The sequence below is a fragment of the Balaenoptera musculus genome, chromosome 10 (assembly GCF_009873245.2).
Source record: "Balaenoptera musculus isolate JJ_BM4_2016_0621 chromosome 10, mBalMus1.pri.v3, whole genome shotgun sequence".
NCBI lineage: Eukaryota > Metazoa > Chordata > Mammalia > Artiodactyla > Balaenopteridae > Balaenoptera > Balaenoptera musculus.
Window position 1 is genome coordinate 73,869,056 of NC_045794.1, and position 14,917 is coordinate 73,883,972.

At 36.0% G+C, this 14,917-nt stretch overlaps 1 protein-coding gene across 6 annotated transcripts in view; it reads right to left on the minus strand.

The window, feature by feature from the left end:
* Positions 1-14,917, minus strand: part of ATP2B1 (ATPase plasma membrane Ca2+ transporting 1) — a 130,663-nt gene that overhangs the window by 16,230 nt on the left and 99,516 nt on the right. For all 6 annotated transcript variants that reach the window (XM_036864888.1, XM_036864890.1, XM_036864889.1 and 3 more), the window contains exons 13-18: positions 9,854-10,033; positions 9,128-9,215; positions 8,646-8,752; positions 1,355-1,546; positions 911-1,124; positions 234-445 (exon numbers count right to left, since the gene is read on the minus strand). In XM_036864888.1, the coding sequence (XP_036720783.1) occupies positions 234-445; positions 911-1,124; positions 1,355-1,546; positions 8,646-8,752; positions 9,128-9,215; positions 9,854-10,033 (993 nt within the window). The remainder of the gene's footprint in view (positions 1-233; positions 446-910; positions 1,125-1,354; positions 1,547-8,645; positions 8,753-9,127; positions 9,216-9,853; positions 10,034-14,917) is intronic.

Sequence of the window (14,917 nt, forward strand, 5' to 3'; positions counted from 1 at the left end):
GTATCACAGCCACAGAACCAGTAGTGCAATTAAAGTAGTATTAGTTTAATGTACTCATTCACACGTAGAACTTCAGGATGGGGCAAATTTTCACTCGAGTTCTTTTGATGTCATCAAGGCAATACACAGAAGGCCCACACATTGCAGTCAAGTAATTTCTGGAACAAGCCACCTGTTCACCTAAGATCTCCACATAATAATCATATTTGAAACTATCTTTTACAATTACCCACCTGTACCACAAATGTGCCTAAAACAATTGTGCAGAAGATGGCATTATTAAAGATTCCTTCAAACACATTTCTTTCACCATGAATTTTCCGAGCATTTATTTCGTTGAAAAGTTGCATCAGTACAAAGGTATTAAAAACAATAGTATAATGTTCCGATGGAGGAGCATGCAAAGGAGCATTTCTTCCACTATCAATATCAAAAAACTTTTCTCCTGAAAGAATGAAAAATTACCATTTTGTAATTATCATACAAAATAATTTAACATTTCAAGGAAGTATGCAATAAAACCTAGTCAGACCTTTCTTTGCTCTCAAACGGCAGCACAGAAAGAGTTGGAAGGGACCTGGGATTCTCTAGTACAACCCTCTTTTATTTTATACAGGAGGAAACGGAAGCCCCCAAAACTATGGTGACATGTTCAGGATCACATATCTAAGTTAGTGGTAAAGCCAAGGACAAGAAATTAGGACTCTTTTTACTCCCCCACTGCCCCAATCTATCACACTGCCTCTCAAAATGTACTAAGGATCCACTGATAAACAGAAGAAATTAAAGATAAATGGGGAGTCAGAAAGAAAATAACTTATATTCTTGAAAAATTTGTAACATTAAAACTATCTGGGATATTAGCTTGGAACAGAAACAACGGAAACTTTATCAGGCATTAAATTCTTACCAGCAAACAAGAGTGTAAAGACTACTACAAGCTGATAGAATGCATGACCCAAAATATTCTTCATCATTGTGCGTGAGATGAGAGGCTTATTTCTACCATAAGGCTTCCGAAGCAGGAGAGACTCAGTGGGGGGTTCAGTTGCCAGAGCCAGGGAAGCAAGCGTATCCATTATGAGATTTACCCACAGCATCTGCACAGCCTTAAGTGGTGAATCCTAGAAAAGACAGGTTTCTTAATAGACATTTACAACTATTCAGGGACTCCGCAATTCTCAGGAAGCCGTTTCTATTTAAAAACTTAACAGAACAGGATTACATTTTTATATGAATTAACCTAAAATACTAAGCTTCAACTTATTTAAATATTTAAGTACTTTAAAAAGGCAGATTATACACATCTTTGCTCTAAAATAAACAAGTTTTAATGAATAAATTGTCAACCTACTTGAGTAATACAGGCGCCCGTGAAAGCCACAATCACTGCTACTACATTAACAGTAAGCTGGAACTGAAGGAATTTTGAGATGCTATCATAGACATTTCGTCCCCACATAACTGCTTTAACAATGCTTGTAAAGTTGTCGTCTGTGAGAATAATATCAGATGCTTCTTTAGCTACGTCAGTTCCAGCGATACCCTATTAAAGAAAATTTCTGTGAATTAGACTAAATGTTTAAAATATAACCTTTAAATATTTGAAAGGATAATATATATTTTATAAACAAAAATTTACCATTATACTTAATAATTATTGACTTAAATTTACCATAAAAGGGGGTAATATAGTTAGTCTAAGATATTGTACTATCTCTCAGAAAGACATTCTATCTCAGCAGAAATCGAACATAATGAATGAGGCATTGACAATAATGTTCAAATTGAGTTTAAAAAAACAAAAAGAGGAATGGACACAGGCACTACCCAAGGTCCTTCCAAAGGCACTACCCAAGTTCCTTCCAAAAGTCACACTAAAAGATTTTTTTTTTTTTAATTAAAAAATAAAAACTTACAAAGTCAAAAAGTTAGTGGGAAAAGAGACACTGCAAAAACATCTTAAGAGGCTGGAAAGCAGATAACCAAGTAGGAAGAAACTCAGCAGACTCCAGAAAGCTGAATCCTAAATCAACAGTAGGAGAGCAGAGTAGCAGCCTTTCTGCACTACAGGACTCTCTTATGTAAGGCTCAGGACTCGGCAGCACCAGGCAGCACTGGAGGTAGGGGTGAAGGCGTGAAAAAGAACAGGAGGATTCTTAAAGTCTACCGAAGACGCTGAAGCAGTACTTAGAGGGCCCAAACTAAGAATAACAATGTCCCTCAACAGTGGAATGGGATGGATTAATAAGTTGTGGACTGATAAAAATGAGTGAACTACAGCTATATACAATAACACAGATGAATCTCACATGAAAAATGATGAATAAAGGAAGATGGACTCAGAATAATACATGATATATGATTCTTTTTTTTTTTTTTTTTTTTAAACATCTTTATTGAAGTATAATTGCCTTACAATGGTGTGTTAGCTTCTGGATATATGATTCTTATGTACGAAGTTCAAAACCAGACAAAAGGAATCTTCAGAATACTTGTTATCTCTGCAGAGAGACACGGCCGTAATTAGAAGGGAGTGTGGTTGAGGCATCTGGGGGCATAGGTCATATTCTATTTCTTGCCTTGCATAGAACAGGTCTGTTTACTTGTGATAATCCATTCAGTGTTTACTTATGACACAGACACTTTCCTGTATGTGTGTTATATTTTAATAACAAAATTAAAAGAAAAGGCAGCTAGAGCCTCCGAGTCCCTTCCCACATCCACGCAACCAGGAAGTCTGCCACTTCCTCTAACCTGGCAGAAGACTGCCTGCTAATTTACTAGGGAGGGTATAACAGAGAACGTTTAGACTGAAGGATACCAAGTGCTGCTGAGTATAGGAGGTGCTCTATTGAAAAAAAGGGGTTAAGAGTAACTCTGTTTAATGAATGTAGAGACCACTACCCTCCTTTTTCTACTTGTTTCCCAGAATACCAGCATTCAGGATTGCCCTCTAGGCAGCACATTTGAAAATTCTTTCCTGAAAATCTGACCATCATAGGAGAAGAGACCTAAAAATACTGAAAATTCAAGGTACCCTAAGGAAGTGAAATGGCCAAGCCAGATCACTTTACTGGGAAGCTTCTGGTCAATAAATCCCACTTAGAGGCCTAAGGCTTTCCAGCTTTTCAGCTTTCTACTGGTAAAATATGCAGAGACAACCAAGAACCACTTTGACATCTGAAGAAAGCACTAACCTGAAAGACAGAGACTAAACCAAAAGGCATATGGAGACACAAACACTACACAGAGATAAAAGCTGATTTTTATTAAAAAAAATCAAATCCTTAGAAAGGCAAAAGGTCAGCAATGAAACAAGAACTCAGAGATCCAAAAACAACTCTTGGAAATTAAATATATGATCACAGAAATGAAAAAACAACAGAAGTTGAGGAAATATTCCTGCAAGATGACAAAGGTATGGTAGACAGGAAAAAAGAGACAAGATAATAAGGTAAGTCCAAGAGGTTCAAAAATCAGAGGGGACTATCCCACAAAGAAGAGACACTGGAGAAGACATAAGACGAGTATAAGAAAATTTCACAAAATTGAAGAAAATGAGTTTTCATAGTAAAAAGTTGCCCTAAGACAAACCATCACAACATTTCAGAGGACTGAGAACAAAGGAAAGACTTATATACCTCCAAAAAGTGTGTGTGTGTGTGGCAGGGGGGAAGGAGGTTCAAAATTCAAAATGGTATATAATAACAATGGAGGCACAAATTCAAAATTCTGAGTGAAAATTACTGTCAACCTAGATTTTTATACCAAGTCAGACTAAGTATCAAGGAGGATTCTTTGAGGAGAGAATAGAGATTTCAGTCATAAAAGTTATGAAAAAGTTTAACTCTCATGAACCCTTTTTCTCAGGGATCTACTGGAGGAGATGGCTTTACTACATGAGAGAGTAAACCAAAAAAGACACTGACATCAAATTCAGGAAATTCAAAATCTAACATAAGAGAGAGGAAAAGGAAATTCTTAGGTATGGAGAAAGAAGAGACAGCTGTGTAGCAGGCTTAGCAAACAGTCCAGATTGAAGCACATCAGAAGATCTGGGAGAGGGATCTCTAAGAAGGCAAAACTGGTAAAAGTGCCTGATGTCTCTGACGTAATGAAAGGAGTGATGAATTAGTATTAAGTACATAAAAAAACTAAGAAAATAGATAGATAAATAATTTAAAGATTAAAAAGTGAATTGAAAAAGAAAATGTATAGGGAATACGAAAAGTTGTGCAAGGAAGTAAAAGTAATTATAACAGACCACATGGCTCAGCTTGGAACAGCATTTCTAATCACAATAAGGACGGTATATTGACTGACCTCTAACTCTGATGGAAGAGTAACAGGATAGGTAGTGTGCATGAATGCATACAGGTGTCTGTGTGCCTGTGAAAGTGCTAAATCCTTATCTTCCTTAATGAAGAGTCATTAACAAATGCTTTATATTAAAACAATAAAAAACCTATGAACTGGGAGATTGGGATTGACATATATACACTATTGATACTATGTATAAAAATAGATAACTAGTGAGAACCTACTGTATAACACAGGGAACTCTACTCAGTGCTCTGTGGTGACCTAAATGGGAAGGAAATCCAAAAAAGAGTGGATATATGTATACATATAGCTGATTCACTTTTCTGTACAGTAGAAACTAACACAACATTGTAAAGCACTATACTCCAATAAAAATTAATTTAAAAATATAAAAAAATTAAAAAACCCTTGTAATCATGCCATTTAGGTACATGGAGGCAAACAACTAAGGAAAACAAACAGTGAAAATAGTTGGTTTTCTTTAGTCAAAAAATTAGCTGGAAGAAATGATATGTGGTAGGGGACATAGTTATTAAGTCTTATAGAACTGTTTGACTTTTTAAATGCTATGCAATATTGTTTTGATAAACACAAAGTCCAAAACAAGTTTTTCTCAAAATACTCCATGAAGGAGCAATCTTAATTTAAAATTTTAGTCTCTAACTCCTAATACGTATACTTTACTTTTTTTTTTTTTCTTTTTTTCGGCTGCACTGTGCCGCTTGTGGCATCTTAGTTCCCCGACCAGGGACTGAACCGGAGCCCTCGGCAGTGAAAGCACGGAGTCCTAACCACTGGCCCGCCAGGGGATACCAGGGAATTCCCTGTATACTTTACTTTTAATGTGCAACATATTTAACACATCTAAACCCAACAGGTTTCCTTGCCTCTAATCATCCTCCATCTTTTGCAAATGCAAATCTCACACTCCCTTGTTCAAAATCTTTCAAAATTTAAAAAGCTACTTTAAGATGTTAATTGGTGTCCAAATAAAAACTAGTTCCATAGTGAAACAAGTTTGGGAAACTCTCCATCAAAAAACGTTAAAACAGCTTTTTATAAGCTTCTTAGAGCTGTATGCTAGCATGCATTGTGAGTCTCCAAATTTGTTTTACTGCATGAGAAGTCTGCTTGGGAAGTGCTCATCTACAGGATACAAGAACAAATTCCTCATCTTCATATTCAAGGCCCTTCTGATCGTCACATTCCAGTACCCACCAACACCACACCCTCTTCTAGTGAAGTTAAACTACTTGCAATTCTAGAAGGGTCTCTTGGCAGTACTTTTCTCCCTCTCTCCATTCAAATGGCACCTCTTTCAGAAAACTTTCCCCAGTCTCTACAGGCAGAGTCAAGGACTTCTTCCTTGAGGCACTCCCTGTGCAGTGTTTAGTCCTTCACTGGCTGCCACCATGCTTCAATGATTTACTTCCTTGTGTGCTGAACCTTTAGGAGGCAGCAACTACTCACCTGTAATGTTTCTGGCCCAGAATATTGAAAACAGCTTCTTAATGTTTGGAGGAGAAACAAATTATTATTAACCCAAAGTCTAAAAACACTTTAAATTAAATGAAGATATTTTAATTACCTTAGGGAAGATTTTACTACCACAGATGCATATTTGGTTACAGAAATACATCATGGCATTCAGTGTATGATGACAGAAATATCTGTACATGTGTGGTTAACTGAATTTTGGTAAGAATAATGCAATATGATTTAAAAAATAATGTAATCATATTTTAAACACAGCATGGAAGCTTGCTATCTAAAGGAATTCTAAAAGGAGTGGCTAAACAGGGGAAAATGCCAGGCCTCTTTGCAATGTACTCACATTAAAGTCCCTTTAATTTATTGTTGTAAATTTTATCTTAATGTTGAATTTACTAAATGTAAGTGTGTGTGTGTGTATACATACACACACACACACCTATATATATAAACAGAGAGACAGAGAATAGAGTGTTTTAAAATGCTATTTCTGCCTGAAAAATAAGACACAGGTTTAAAAAGAAATAATCAATAGCAATTTCTTGGGCTTCCCTGGTGGCGCAGTGGTTAAGAATCCGCCTGCCAATGCAGGGGACACGGGTTCAAGCCCTGGTCCGGGAAGATCCTACATGCCGCGGAGCAACTAAGCCGGTGCGCCAAAACTACTGAGCCTGTGCTCTAGAGCCCGCGAGCCACAACTACTGAGCTCGTGAGCCACAACTACTGAAGCCTGCGCGCCTAGAGCCCGTGCTCCGCAACAAGAGAAGCCACCGCAGTGAGAAGCACGCGCACCACATCAAAGAGTAGCCCCTGCTCGCTCCAACTAGAGAAAGCCTGCGCACAGCAACAAAGACCCAACATAGACAAAAATAAATAAAATAAAATAAATAATAAATTTAAAAAAAGAGACACTTCATCTCTCACACACACACACACAAAAGCAATTTCTTGTGGGTATCTAATAAAAGCCCAAGACAAATAATTTCATCTTTCAGTTTTAAAATATGAAATTGAAGAACTGAACAAATATACAAAGTAAATTCAAGCTTGAGCAAGAGTGCTTTCAAGTCCAAGCCACTACGCACTTAGTTTTTCTCTGTGCATTTAAAATAAATTTAGATTTTTTTTGACATGCTACCTTTAAAAAAAAAAAGTGGTAAAATGGACCTAAAACTTTCAAGGCTTAAAAATCAAACAAACAGAGCAGCTGCTGTACTGTGTTTTTGTTTGAATTACTATATTTACCTGCATTTATTTAAAGCCCTTAGTATCTGCCTTAAACACCTAAGTTTTAGGAAGAAAGTTTGTTTTTTTTTTTTTTTTAATATTAAAATGCATTGTATATAAATACCTTCCTGGTCAGCTGTCCAGATGAAAGTAGAAGTAAGAATCCTGCCAAATGCTCAAGAGCAGCAATGAGTGATCCCGTGTTTCTAAAATGAATGATCCTGTTTTGCTTACAGCCAAAGGAAAAGCCCTTAAATATTCCTTATCCCTACAGCTTCTTCTCCCAGCTCTCCAGAAGTTCTCACCAATGCACTGCTTACCATAATAAGTTTGGGATAGGGCAGGGTGGGAATCTTTGGGTTCACAGCTATTGGTTGAGGGTACTTTACCCATATCATTTCCTTCTTCCATCTCCCTCACTCTTGTTAAAAGGCAGCTACCATGGTGGTGGTTCTGCTAAACCCCTATTTTAGCAGCAAAATACCAGGGGGACAAATTATGCAAATAAACATTGGTACACATAAATATTCTCCTTTCTGAAACACCTGGGGGCACACTGTGTTTCAGAATTCAAAGTCTCTCATGCTTTAGCAAGACAATGAGGTACATACCTTCTATCACAAATTCTCCCAGAGAGGGTTAGCATCCCATAAAAACACATTAATATCTCTACAATGACTATGAACATTCATATTAAGTGGGACAAATAACATCCTCATATCATTCAGAATAGTTTTTGCAATCAAATGATTCTGCTGCAAATTTAGGAAAAAAAATTTCAGTTTTCAGATTTTTGGATTTGAGAATTGTGATTATGAACCTGTATTTTCCAAAAATGAAATAAATCAAATTAAAATTAAATAAAATACTTAAATTTTCTATGGCACTGAAAGTACAAAGATTCATTCCAACACTGAAAAATTAGAAGGACTGGATTCAAAGATATAACAATCTAATTTCAATCATTAAACATTTATGTAGCATATGTATTTCATGATAACTACTTTATAGTAAACACTTCATCAGTATTATGGCTACAGTATAAAGAAAATAATAATGAAATGCTAAAATTTCCTAGCACTTTTAATAATCAAATATAAATTGAGAACTTGGGTGGGGTGAAGTAGATCTTTTTTTTCAATCAAAAAAGATTACAAAAAAAAAAAAGATTACATCTATTATACATGAAATGATTACTATTAAAAGTTACCCTTAAGACATTTTCAGTTGAGTGGAAGATTCTTAATCATATTCTTAATTTAAATACATATAACTGTTCTAAGCCTGTCTCCTGTTTAAGAGGACTGTAAGGTTTAGATGAGAAGACAGACATTCATATATTTTACAGAGTACAAGGTAAATGTATGATATTATTATAACTGTTCAAAAGAAGTCATGTCATCTTCCAGCAGCAAATAAAGGTATTATATAAACTAATTAGACGTATAAACCCATTTAGGCTTACATATTATCCCTTAAGCTACTCTTGAGGGACAGTGTTTAAAATCAACAGCAATTTAGTAACAAACAAACAAACCAAACAAACAGAAAACCCAGCCAGTAAATTACATCTGAATATTTGAATTAGGTTAAGTTCCTACCATTGCAAATCCAACATCAGCTTTCTTTAATGCTGGGCCATCATTTGTACCATCACCAGTTACAGCTACAACCTGGCGTTGTTCTGAGACAGTGCTGTCAATTATACCTGAAATAAAAGTAAGTATTTATGCTGTAAAAACAATCTGTTTAATTAATAATAAAGTGATTCTGCAGAATATGCTAGCTAGCCAGTTTTACAGACTCAAAGTTAAAAATAAATAATTAAACACAGAGAAATGGAAACTGCTGAGATGTTGGGCAAGGAACAACTCCAGAAATTGTTGTATTAGGAGTTGTATCCTGTTTTAATCACTGAAGATAAACACAGTTCACCTAAGGTATCAAAAGGAAATGTATTTAGATTTTATTGGAGAAGATGATATCCACGATTCAATCTAATATTCCATATCTATTACTATTTTAGGAAGCAGAACGCATTTCTCTATTAAGAAATTGCGAAGTAATTGTAAAATCTACTCACCTTTAACCAGTGTATGTTTGTCAGTAGGAGATGACCTTGCAAGCACTCGAAGCTTTGGCCAAATCTTGTCTATCCGCTCTTGCTCAATCTATAAATTTTTGTCAAAGTTAAAACGTGCCCAAGCCTAGTTTTCTAATTCCAAGTTAGCGACCTAGCATTTGTATCAGTGGTTCTCAAAGTGTGGTGGACAGACCAGCGGTATCAGCAACTCCTGGGAACTTGTTAGAAATGGAAATTGCTGAGTGAGACCCAAGGTCTATCTTATAAGACACTCTGAGGTGGGGCCTAGTAATCAGCGTTTTAAAAAGATCTCTAGTCACTCTAACGCAGAACCGCTGTTATATATATCATTACAAGATCAAATTCTAACCATCTCCCCACTGCCTATGAAAATGGAAACTCCTTAGCATAAGTAGTGCAGGGTTTGGGGTCCCCTAAAACATGTTCCATAGTAACCTTTCCAAACTCATCTCCCATTAGTCGCTTACACATATTGTACTTCTTGGGCCCAGACTGAAAAAATGAAGCACTCACTCCCTTTAGGGCAAATTTCTTTATCACTTGTCCCCTTTATTTCCTAAAATGCTACTGTTTTGTTTCTTGGGGTGACGGTTGCACTGATCCAGGTGCGATGCCTAACACGTAGTGCATATTCAAGATGTATCTGTCCAGTGAAATTCCTAATATACTAAAAATATATCAACTTAAAAAATAAAAAATGTTTACCTCGCCTTTTTCATTTCGTATTCTTCTGTTGAAATCTTTACCTTCTAGGCATAGGAAGTCTTCCCCAGGATGTAAAATACCACATTTGGTAGCAATAGCCCGAGCAGTATTAATATTATCACCAGTGACCATCCTCACAGTAATTCCAGCCCTCTGACATTTCTTTATTGCATCTGGCACCTGGTTAATGTGGAAAAAAATTCACATGATAAAAGAAAATTAGTATTTCCAGGGTGGGGAAAAATCCCACCGAACAAATATACATTGCCTCATAGTCCCACAAATGACAACCTTAATTACATCTCAAGATATTACTTCTTGAAGTAGTCCCAATAATCTCTTCTTTCCTCTTCCACTGCCACAGTCCTAGTTCAGGCTTCACTTTCAGTTATCATCTGACTTAATTTGCTTACATTATTTATTTGCCAAAGGCTTTTTAAAGCGCCTTTTTCCCCTAGCAACCATTAGGCAATTCTTTCCTGGTTGGCTTTCCACCGTTCTGGTTTTACTGCCCAGACCACACCAGAGTAAAATGTTGGTGTTCTTTGGGGTTAAGGGAGGCTCACTTGTTTTTCCCCATTCTTGATCTTTTAAGAGTTATCTTACCTATTCTGGAACCTCCAAATACTAGCTACATGCTAATAACTTTCAGACCTACATATTTTTCCCAGCTCATTGTGAGAGCTGGATTCCTAGTTCCATCAGAAAATAGACATCAGAATTTGGGTGTCTAAAACGGAAACCATGTTTTCTATCTAAGAGAAACCTAAAGATTATCTGATATCTTCAAACTCCTTACCCTATACATCCTTAAGGGCCAGCGAGTCCTGCGATTCTACCTCAAACCTTCCCTGTACCCGGTCTCCAATGTTTGTTGCCTGAGCTACTGCAATAGCTTTTTAAAATTGGCATCCTTGTGTTTATGTTCGTTTCCCCTTTAAAACATCTGATATACCCAACAATACAGTTCTTTTTTTAATACACTTCTTCAAAAATATACGATTCCTCAACTGTTATACTATAAACCACAAAGTTCTCAGTATAACAGAGTATCACACTTGAGCTTCAGAATAGCTCCCTAGTAGATAAAAAACAAGGATTTACTATATAGCACAGGGAACTATATTCAATATCTTGTAATAACCTATAATGGAAAAGAATAAAAAAAAGAAAAATATATGTATAACCGAATCACTTTGTTGTACACCTGAAACTAACACAATATTGTAAATTGACTATACTTCAATTAAAAAAATACAAGATGACCAAATATTGCACTATTGAGCACCCTTACACTAAAAAAAAAATTCATTGTTTAGGTGAAATGCAAATTTAATTGGGTGTCCTGTATTTTATCTGGAAACCCTACTCTAGATCTAACTACCAGTTCACAGGAAATAGAAGGAATGCAATTGGCAAAATCTATTATAGAATGTAGAATACTCTCCAGGACACATGTCCTTCTACAAATAATTTCCAATGAAACAATAGTTTACTTGCTAATTGAAAGAAAAAAACAATTTGTTCTTTGACAGAGAAATTGCAAGAATGGAAAAGGGAGGAAACCTATAGATCCTTTAGATTAAAAGAGACTTGAGAGGCATGGCAATAAATTTAATGTGTGGATTTTGGATCCTGATTTGAATAAGCATTTGTGACACAATTTAGGAAATTTAAAAAATAATAAATATTTAGGAATTATTGTTAAAAGTTTTAAGTATCATGGTTGTGTTTCACAAAAGAATTGAAAAAAAAAGAGTAGTTTCCTAGATTTATCTAAATTTTTTTTCTACTATACACAGCTTGATAGATGAATAATCAATGTATTATTTTTGTGCCTGTGCTTCTGTAATTCTCTTTGCCTAGAAAATCCTTTCCTGTTCTTCTCTAACCAGAAAATCCATGTCGATCCTACTAGAACAGAGGTCGCAAATGCAAATACCCACAGGGCCATGCAGGTAACAGAAATGAGGAAAAAACACTGAAAGTGACAAATCCAAGACAATCCTAATAGAAGAGCACTCCGCTCTAGTCTTTTTTTTTTTTTTATCACGGTGGAAATGTTGACAGAATCTATAATTTCAAGAGAAAGCAGAAACCCAGATTTGTGTGTACTCTCAAACCTGATGTTTTAAACACACACACACACACACAGTCCACATATAACTTGACTGAAGGCTAACTTTGGCCTATATGCTGTTTGTGACTTCTATTGTAAACAGTGTAAATGTAACATCTCTGGGAGCTTTCATGGCCTACCTAGACAGAACTGTGCTTTCATATTATACATCCCTCTATTGTTTAAAAAAATCAATATTTGATTTTGAAAACACTGGTCTGCTGTATAAATGTATTTCTCACTTCTCATTTGAGATAGAAAGTAACCAGATTTGTCCATCTTAGCACTCACTGGGTGGTACCCTGAGATCATTTGGAATAGGAAACAATGAATAAGAGGCAGAAACTGGTCTTGCTTAAAGCTATGTGGCAAATAATATTTAAGAAAGTAAACTAAATTTATTAATAGTCCACTAACCACCAAATACTTCCACTTAAAACTTACAAACTACCTCCACTTTTACAGATAAACTGAAGAGAAGCCAAGCATCTTGTTTAACTATCTATGCATATGCAATAAAGCTAGATTTATTCTATACATCTAATTAATCAAGATTCTTTACATCAGAACTGTACAATCCAGAAGACCTACTTGGGAAAGCTACGTCCTATCACATTGTCTCATTTTAGTATGAAAGTACTCATCTCATTTTGTGATACTGAAGAAATTAATTGCCACTTACGTGTTTAAAAAAAGATAAAACTGTCCATCAACCTCAGTGCTAAGAACATAAAATGAGCAATACATTTTCCAAAGGACAAAAGTTGAAAACATCCTGATTTAATATTATATTTAGATAAGATTTAAGCCATAAATCAATGTATAAAACTTCGAATGGTTTTCCTTTGACCAAAGGTTGGCAAACATGATCCACCTGGATGTTTCATAAGCATTTGAAACTCCAGAACCCCAAACTTGATCTCTAAATAGGCAGCTTCGTCTGACTCTCTTATTACATTGGTAATACCATCTACCAGCCACTCAGTTATGCAAGTTGGAGACTGATTCCCCACTCCTCCAGAAGAGATCTAATTGTAGAGATATCCCAGTCCTAAGCTTACTGCTCTAGCTACGCACTTTCCTCACGAGATCTCCTTTAGCCTCATATGTGAATTCTCCAGCCTACTTCACTTTCAGGCTTCTAGGTTCAACTGCCTGCTTGACATATAATTGGATGTTTCAGAGATCTCAACAATGTCAAAAAGAGTATATCCAAACCCAACATATTCATTCCTATTGGTTCTACCTCTATTTACTTTAAAATCATACCTTTCTTTCCATCTTCCCTGCCACAACTGTAGTTCTAAGCCATGATCATCTCTTGCCTGGGATCACTGCAATAATCTCATTGGGTTCCCTGCTTCTACTCCTCTTTTTAATTCATTTCTTACATAGTACCCCAAATACTATTTTAACAACATGAATCATGTCACTTCCCAGCCTGAATTTCTTCAACGACTTCCCACTGAATTTCAGAATAAAATTCAGAGCCCTTATTGCCTAGTAAGGCCAAAGATAATCTCATCTGCCCTTTCTTGTCCAAACTTACAGCCACACTGGCCTCCTTTCCACCTCTGAAAATCTAAATACTTTCTCTTCTTAAGTGTCCTATATTTTTTGTGCCATTTTTCTGGAATACTGTTCTTGCAGCTATTTACATGGCTGGCTCACTTTTAGCCATCAGACCTCAACTCAAATGTTACATCTTCAGAGATCCTTAATGTGGTCTCTGCTATCTTTTTTATCACCCTGTGCATATCCTTTACAGCCCTTATCACACTTGTAATAGTCATATCTGATGCTCCCCTGCTACCTCACGCCAATTAGAATATAAGGCCTATGAGGGCAGGGACCAAGTCTTATTCCTCACAGGATGTGTCTTCACTTGGCATACTGCCTATGTACCTATCACTTTATCTGTTTATCTGTTGTGTTACCTCTAGAGTATAAGTTTCATAATTATTTTGTTTAGTGCAGTATTTCCAGTTCCTAGGAGAGTGCCTGGCACTACACACTGGATGTTGAATCAATTAGTTGATGACAGCCACTGAACAAAAGCTGTTTTTGCCTTTGTGCTTTTATTCATGTTGCTTCTTTGCTCACAATGTGCTTACCGCTCACTCTCTCTCTTGGTCTAGCCAATACCTCTTCATCCTTTGAGACTCACATCAGGTAATTAACCTCTAGGAAGTCTTACTTGACCCCTCTCATGGTTAACATAACACAGTGGGGTCTTTTAAGCAAATGTATTTTATACAGAGCTGGGTTTGAACACACTAGCTCTAATGTCTAGAGCTAACCTCTATACATCTCAATTTTTCTTCATCTTTCAAATAAGTACTAATACTTATAACTCAGAGGTGAATATTAAATGAAATAATACATGTAAAGCACTTGGCATAATATCTGGCACACAGTAAGAATGCAATAAAAAGATATAATTACTTTAGAAGGTTGGGGGCTCATATAACACGCTCTGCATATGTATCTAACTATGTACTAACATCCTGGTTATAATTATGTGTTTGTCCATCCCTGCCCAGGACAGTGACTTCTTTGAGGCCAGGAACCAGATCTCAAAAATCTTTATGTCTCCAGTATCTTAGCATAGTGGCTGGCACACAGCAGTTGCTCAATAGACTTAAAAAAAAAAAAAAAAAAAAAAAAAGATTTAAAGAAGAAAAGCAAAGTCTAGAGCTGCGGACTGTCCAATATGGTAACAAGATGTTTAAATATAAATTGAAAAAAAATTTTTTTTAATTCAGTTTTTCAGTTGCACTAGCTACACCTCAAAATCTCAGTAGTCACATGTGCCTAGTAGCTATGATATGGAACAACACAGAACAATTCTATGGTTGCAGAAAGTCCTATTGGACAGTGCTGGACTACAGACCATGAAAACAAATAACTTAATGGCATTTACTATGTAATTTAATATAAATATC